General features: G+C 40.9%; 1 protein-coding gene across 1 annotated transcript; it reads left to right on the top strand.

Moving 5' to 3' along the window:
- The first annotated feature begins 1839 nt into the window (after positions 1-1839).
- hoxc4a (homeobox C4a) lies at positions 1840-6004 on the top strand. Its single transcript, XM_042408395.1, has 2 exons — positions 1840-4516; positions 5029-6004. The coding sequence occupies exons 1-2, from the start codon at positions 4081-4083 to the stop codon at positions 5388-5390; spliced, it is 798 nt and encodes a 265-aa protein (XP_042264329.1). The 5' UTR covers positions 1840-4080; the 3' UTR covers positions 5391-6004.
- The last annotated feature ends 1878 nt before the right edge of the window (positions 6005-7882 follow it).

Raw genomic sequence — 7882 nt, forward strand, 5'->3', positions numbered from 1 at the left:
CCGCCTGAGGGCCTCATTTTTTGTACTTCTACATTATAACTAGTTATTGAACTAGGTGCACGATCTGAAAGCCATTTGTGGGGAGAAAGAATTCATTGCTGTCGCTCCATCAATAATCATTGGCAGTGAACTATTGGAACCAGTCAAACGCGAGGGGTGAAACGCGGGTCAGGCTGTCTAACTAATATTAAAATGCGTGCGCCAGGGCGCGCGGGGCGAGAGTGGAGTATGTGGTGTGCGTGCAGCTCTTTCAGACAGGTTTGGTGCACGAAAAACATCACATATTTAGATGAGAATATACACCAAATGAACACGAGTAAGATTTTTGTGACTATGTTCTCGTTAGTTCATTGTTGTTGGCTTAGGATGCTTTGTTCTTTCAGTAAAAAAAAAAAAAATCTATTAAATTGATACACAGGACAGAATGCACGCGGAGAAATATGTAGATTGAGACGTTTTTTGACAGTGTTTGAAGTCCCATGTGCATTTCCACTGTAATCAATTCCATTGATTCACAATCTGAGCATGTTTGCTGTTTTTAATAACCCCCCGAAACAGGTCACATGTCTGATATTGCATTTTTCATCCGAGGCTTTTCTCATTAGCTTCCAGGGTGGCAGGAAGAAAGGTTACCGAGCGGTCAGTATGGTAATAGCAAGCAGAAGAAATGGTTGGGAACAATAGAAACTTATTTTTCATCTGTGCTGTCACGCCGTCCCTTTGTATCCTCCGTGTTTGTGACTGAATATTCATATAGGAGCTACCTCAAAGGCAGAGGTTGAATGTTGAGAAAAGAGACCCTCTTTATCCTTTTTGCACCCGACGTGTTTGTGTGTGAATGTGTTCAGGCATATTTTTGCGAATATTTTTTTGGGGGGAGAAAAGTAGTATATTCTGTCATTTGTAAATGTATTAAGAGCAGATGTGATTTGTGTTTGTGGCTCCAGTAACCCTGACAAGCAGCATCCGCTTTGGCGCGCGCTTTGTGCAGTATTTCTACTCTATTGCAGCTTTAATATGTTGTTATGACATTATACTCTTGAAATGCATGTTTGTCCTATTTCAGACATGAAAAACCTGCTTGCGTATGTGTTTGCCTGAGAGATCACCTTTGCAGCTTCTAACCTAAAACACATTAGTTGTCTATATGTACCCTGTAGAACCGAATTTGTGTGGAGTACAAACAATCGCAAATACGTCTCTACAGGAATACATGGGCAACTGAAATACCACGCCAGCAAACGGACTCCTCTGCTTCTGCCTCTCTGCACATCTCTCTGGCTTTTTTTTTTTCTTTTCTTGATATTGCATACACAGGCGTTCAGTCTACATCCAGGCAGTAAAGCGATGAAATAGCCTAACATTGTCACAGAGTGTATTCATAGTCCAGACAGCCATGGATTGTGTAGGTAGGCCACAGAGAGTAAAGCCATGTGTGCAGTGTGCGGCTACTACTGTGTCAGACCCTGTAAAACACGTTAGGAACCAGGGGTCGTTTCAAAGTGACTGATTTACGGCTTTTATTGCGCTATAAAACGCCTCTAACATCCTCGCTAGGGGTAATAGAAATGTCGTGCGCATTCTGTACAAACAGGACAGCCAGAAATATGCCATTTCACGTCGTTTTTAAGCATATTATGTAATTATTACTGTGAAAATAGAGGCATCCGTTAACTTGCAGTTTGCTACTTTGACCAACAGATTGACTTGTGTGCTTCTGTTCAGATTTATATTCAACGTTATTATTATTATTATTATTATTATTATTATTATTATTATTATTATTATTATTATTATTATTATTATTATTATTATTATTATTATTATTATACTGGCTGTTGCTGCCCCCACAACTAACATAGCAATAAAAAAATAAATAAAAAATGATAAAAATATAATCTGGAGACTGCTAAGCTATTATGAGTTAACCTCTCTCTCTCTCTTTCTCTGTCTCTCTCTCTGACTCCAGCTGGCTCTGAGATAAGAGTAGCTAGTCTAATGCACATGACAAGTTTATACAGTGAGGGAGTATCAGATAACAGCAGACGCCCAGTAATGTGGCTGATGGTCAGCCTTAGTTTTCCAAATACCACCTAGACTGAAATGCTTTTGTAATATTTATTTTATTATGATTTGTGGATAAGTGGGACTTGCAGTTTGAAGCATTTATATGGATGTTATTGTAAACATGTTTGTGTATAAATCAGTTGCATTTGTGTCTGTGCATGTTTCATTTGTGCAGATGCTCCTCTCGTCTGCTAGTCAGAGAGCAGTGATAGTCCACAGAGATTCAATTGATTTACATAGCGGTCATAACAACCATAACAAAGGTCATAACATTTCTGGCAAGTACAAAACGAGGATTTTCCAAAGAAAATGCAAACTGTGTTGAAGGAGAGAGTGTGATGAGGAGGTGGAAAGAACACGGTTAAGAGTGATATGTTTGTCAAAATCCACTAATAGTGTTGAATTTCAATATTTGAACATTGGTTTGAATCTAGTTGTGTTTGTTTTGCTTGTTACTGTTGTTTGCAAATCTACAAACAAGGCATCTCTAAGCAGGACTGACCTTCAGTTTCAGATTTGAGGTTGTACAGCTGCTCCAAAAGGCTCTTACACTATAGTCTGCAACAACTGAATCTAACTTCTCTTTGGCAAAACACTCGCCCACTGCAGTTGAGTCAGCAGTTAAAGTGCTCTGCTGCTCTCTGGTCCCTGCTTTTGGGTCTGTTGTGACATCATAACAGTGTAGTTTCACTGCTGACTGGTCTTTGACATCATAATGATGCTCTGGTTTATGACACAGGGGCATTCCTGGCTGTGTTGGTTGGTCTGTGATGTCACATTGGTCACATTGGTAGCGTTTTGTTGGTCTCCTCTGTTGGCTGTTCCTCTGTTTTCTGGTGTATGATATCATGATTGTAGAGTTTCACAGCTTTGTGGTTTATGACAGTTCTCTGCTTGTTTGTTGCTGTTTGTTTGTTGACATCACAGCGCTCATAATGAAATTGGATACATGTAGAAGACTTTTGATGTGTATTTGTATCTTTCAGGAGAAGAAGTTGTTATTAAAGATTAAACAATGCGGAACATTTAATGTACTTTTACATTTTTGTGCAAAAGACTAGGACTGCCATGACTTTTCTTTAATATCATTTTATTATTATACAGAGACCTTTGGTACCAGATTTTTGCTGCTTTTACAACATAATCGGCCTCCCAAAGCCTGACAGCTTTACTCATATCTGTCCTGTTTGTAATATTACCCTTACTAAGAATAAATTAAAAGGTGCAGCTGAGCTTTTTAAGGCACAACCTGGAATAAAAAGTGATATCATTTTAAAGTAGGCAGATATCTCATCGTTGAATGAAAGGCGATTGTTTAGTTTGACTCTTCTTGTCTACATTTCTTTAACATTATAAATGATCATTATAGCCTATTTTCAGAAATCACACACCTGCAGAGCTTCTCACCACTTCAATCCTCTCTGACAGTTAGATTCACAACACACCTTTTAAATATTATTGCTGAAATGCTTTTTTTGGAATCAACACCTTACGAAGCTTATGCAGCCCTGATTCTTAAGTGTATGAATGGACTGTAATCTGTTTCACAGGTGAAGTGCTGCTGCCTTCATTAATTAGCAGATAGCTTTTATATAAGGCTTACAGGCTAACAAAATGATTGGTTTGCTTTTGTTGTACCTTATCCTTGGTGAATCGCCTATTGTCCCTTTGAATAATTGAGACCAGTGGATTTTGCCTGTTTTATTTTTTCCTTGGTCAGCAACTAGCTACTAGTTTTGTCCCCAAGATCAATTGCCTTGGTAACACAACCAGAGAGAGAGAGAGGGAGAGAGAAAGAGAGAGAGTGGGGGAGAGAGAGATTTGTGCCCACAATGGCGACTGTAGGTATGCTAAATACCTCTGGTTCCTTATCCGGGAACTACCTCTTACTCTGCGATTGGACCAGTGGGTCACGTGGTAAAAGTAACTTTACAGGGCTGCTCGCAAGTAGGAGGGCTTTATGGAGCAGAAAAACGACAAAGCTAGAAAAATTATTTTCCACTCCAGAAATTAATGATCATGAGCTCGTATTTGATGGAGTCTAACTACATTGATCCGAAATTTCCTCCATGCGAGGAATATTCGCAAAATAACTACATCCCTGAGCATAGTCCAGAATATTACAGCCGCGCAAGGGACTCTGGCTACCAGCATCACCATCAGGAGTTATATCCTCCGCGGGCGAGCTACCAAGACCGCCAGTATAACTGTGCAAGCATCCCTGAACCTGACACGCCAAGGGGACATGGAATACCCCATTCTGCGCACCTGCTGATAGGGAAAGGGCAACCTGCTTCATGTGAAACCCCACAGTTGTCCATGTCCCCCGCCACCCCACCGGCCGCAGCCTCCGCCTGCAACCAAGCTACCCCGGAGCATCCAAACAGCACAGCCTCTTCCAAGCAGCCCGTGGTGTACCCGTGGATGAAGAAAATTCACGTCAGCACTGGTAGGCAACTTGTGTGTTTATGTTCCCTGCACTCCTCATGCTCCTCTCTCCCTTTCCCTCCCTTTATCAGTCCCTCTGACTCCCATCTCGTTGCCAGCCCCTGCTCCGATAGCAGGGAAGCCTTTGAAATGGCACAATTGAGGCGGATTTACGACTCGGCATTGGTAATTACACCCACCATAAATTTTATAGCCGAGGTATACTCAGGGCAGCCGTATCACCATGTGGCTTCTGCTGTTATGTATTGCGCGATAGAGAGAGGGGGAGAAATGAATAAGAAAAAAAACTGAGCTTTGTAATCTTGCATTAATAATTTAGCTCATAGTTGGATGTGAGTGTCCTCTCATTACGCTGAGAAGTTCTTAACTTCCCATTTAAATTTCTCAAACAGCTAAACATTCATATCCAATAAATCTTTCTAGCCATATCTCAGTTGAGGCCATTCTTGTTTACCCCTCCTTTCCTCCCTTCTCTGTCTCTCCCTTTCTCTCCACTTCTCCCTTTTTTTCCAGTGAACCAGGGTTACAATGGGACGGAGCCCAAGCGGTCTAGGACAGCATACACCCGGCAGCAAGTCTTAGAATTGGAGAAGGAATTCCACTATAACCGGTATTTAACTCGGCGGAGGCGCATCGAGATCGCCCACACCCTGGTTCTCTCCGAGCGACAGATTAAAATCTGGTTTCAAAACCGCAGGATGAAATGGAAAAAGGATCACAGGCTCCCGAACACCAAAGTGAGATCCTCCTCCTCCTCCTCCGGGTCCAACACAAGCTCAGCAGCCGGCGCTGTTGCCGCTGCCTCGGCCACTAACACTGGTGCCTCCGACGAACTCACCGGAGCGCAACATGGCGAGGATATTACCAGGTTATAAACCACGAACCAAGATTGGGGGTAGAAAAAGAACTGGTTATTTATAGAACAATTATATATTTTGTTTTCGTAGCTATCTTGTGCGGTTTCCTTTAAGTCCAAAGTTATATAAAATGCATGTTATATAGCATGGATTACTGCGAATACCGATGAATTATTTTTACGTGACACAGGGTTTAATTTATTTGAAGCTCAATTAAAATGATGTTTTTTATTAAAAAAAATGTTTTGAATGAAGGAGAAAAAAAGTAGAAAAAAATATACATTTTATCAAAGTGTTATTGTGGGCCATTCTTTTGCCCTGCTGCCCAAGGTGAAATGCACAATCTATTTATTTCAAACAACACTGGAAGGAAATCAATATAATAATAGTTATTTTTGGTATAAAAAAGCTGGAACACACCATTGATCTTGAACTTGTATGTTTAGGATAATAACAATGTGTGAATTACCTCGTGTATTTCAGAAACAGGATTTTGATTTACAATTTAGTTTTGTGGTGTTGATGTTGTGTTTAGACCGTTAAAAAGCAGATTATTGTGATATACAATAAACGGAGTTTAGTGTACTTGTAATCATATTGGTCAATAAAACAGTGAGTGTCTACTAGTTTTATATACGTTTGGTCGAACTTCATTTTAGGCAAGATGAGGTTTGCTATTGTTTTGGCTGTATGGAGGGATTATCTTTAAAAGTGTACAGATGTGTGAATATTTGAACATTTCATGAAGGGAAAACAAGAATCACTGTGTCTTCAAAGCTCATTTTCTGCGTCTTTAATTTAGCACTGTGTACACACCTTGATAAAAACAGATAGTCCTGTGTGTGAATGTTGTGAGTGTTTAAAGCCTCCCTCATAATGGACTGAAGTTATTTCTAAAAAATCTGAAAATGAAATTGTGTGCGCTGTGCATTGTGTGCAACCTCATCAGTCTGAAGGGCATTCAATTAACGCTAAAGACAAGCCACTGAGGCCCTCCTCTCCTCTCCACTACACACTGCACTGCCTCTGCCAGTGAAGCTCTCCACTTCCTTCGCTCTGACTTGAAAAAAAAAAAAACAAAGCTGCATGCGATTAATTTAGAGGACATTTGCCATGTGTTAGAGATTATAGATTGTTGTGAAAATATTCTTATTGATTTTGTAAACTAAGTAGTTGCCCTGCTTTTTCTATAGTACACTGCGCCATGCGACTGAATTTTCAAATGTAAAAAAAAAATAAAATAAAAATAGCCTACAAAAAAACATAAGAAATAAAATAAAGTCGTGAATTGCAGATAGATTCAATATAATGCGTCATGTGGTTTTCGTTACAGTGAGGATGGTGATGGAGTAGCTGACCTTTGTTATCAGTAGCTTGGCCTATAAGGAGGGATGTTGATGTTTTCTTGTGTGTTCATTCACTATTTGACTTTTTGCTTGTGTAAACACTTTGCCACATTATTTACCTGCTGTCTCCCCCACCGGGCAGCTTGCCTCCAGAGTGTGCAGCAGCTCGCGAGAATACAAAAAAAACCCCTACAATTTCAAAAAACGGCGCTAAGCTCGTCTCACTGCAACGTCATCGCCCCGCTTTTCATCTGGCAAGAGGACCAACACACTGCAGGACTGTTTACGACTGTAGACCTGCTGGACTGATGAAACAATATGATAAAATATCGCTCAAACTGCAACTCTCAACTGAAATGTCTCCAGATTTTTTTTTCTTTCTCACAAAGATGCATTCATTTTTTTTTTTGTAGTTTTTCTTGGACAGATCTGTGCAGAAGTTTAAACATGACTTAAACCCAAAGACGCGCAAGAATTTGATAGATTATTGAAATTGTGACATGAATAGGCCTTATAAAATGCCTTGCCTGGTGGGGGGCAAGAGAGCACAAAAGGAAGAGGTATTCTCCATCATCAATCTTTCACTACAGAGCTTTGTGTTCAGTTCTGGAAAACAGCTCTGACAACAGCCAGTTTTCATCGCACCAAATATTCTGTACCAGACCATATCCTATACCATCCTCCCGAAATGTGAGAGTTTAAGTGGACTTAAGTGAACCACTTAAACTGGACCAAAGCGGTTAAAATTTGCTTTTGGATGGGGGCTTTATAAAGGCACTAGAATAGTGTTGAGACGGCGCTGAAAAATGAATCCAGAAGCCTTTATGTTGCCGGACAGATTAGAGAAATTAATGTGCTCGCCACAGTCGCAGCATCCCTCCAATCCCTTTCTCGGCCCTGTCGCCTCCATGTCGCGAGGCTGAAAAGGTACTTTATTGAAGTTTGGGGGCGAAGTGGGAGAAGGCCGAGTTCACCTCGAGGACACATTTTCTGTCCCATTAGGCTCATTTCAGTCTGGATGGCCGACCTCTCCAACCCTGTGACCTGACTCCTTCTCTATACGTGTACCTTCTGTGTGCGCCCTCGCTGGTCCCCCCTTGGCCTCGGCTTTCTTTGTGGATTTTTCTACGTTGTGCCTATAGAGAGGCCTGCGGCGGGGCATCA

The sequence above is a fragment of the Thunnus maccoyii genome, chromosome 4, assembly GCF_910596095.1.
Source record: "Thunnus maccoyii chromosome 4, fThuMac1.1, whole genome shotgun sequence".
Lineage (NCBI taxonomy): Eukaryota > Metazoa > Chordata > Actinopteri > Scombriformes > Scombridae > Thunnus > Thunnus maccoyii.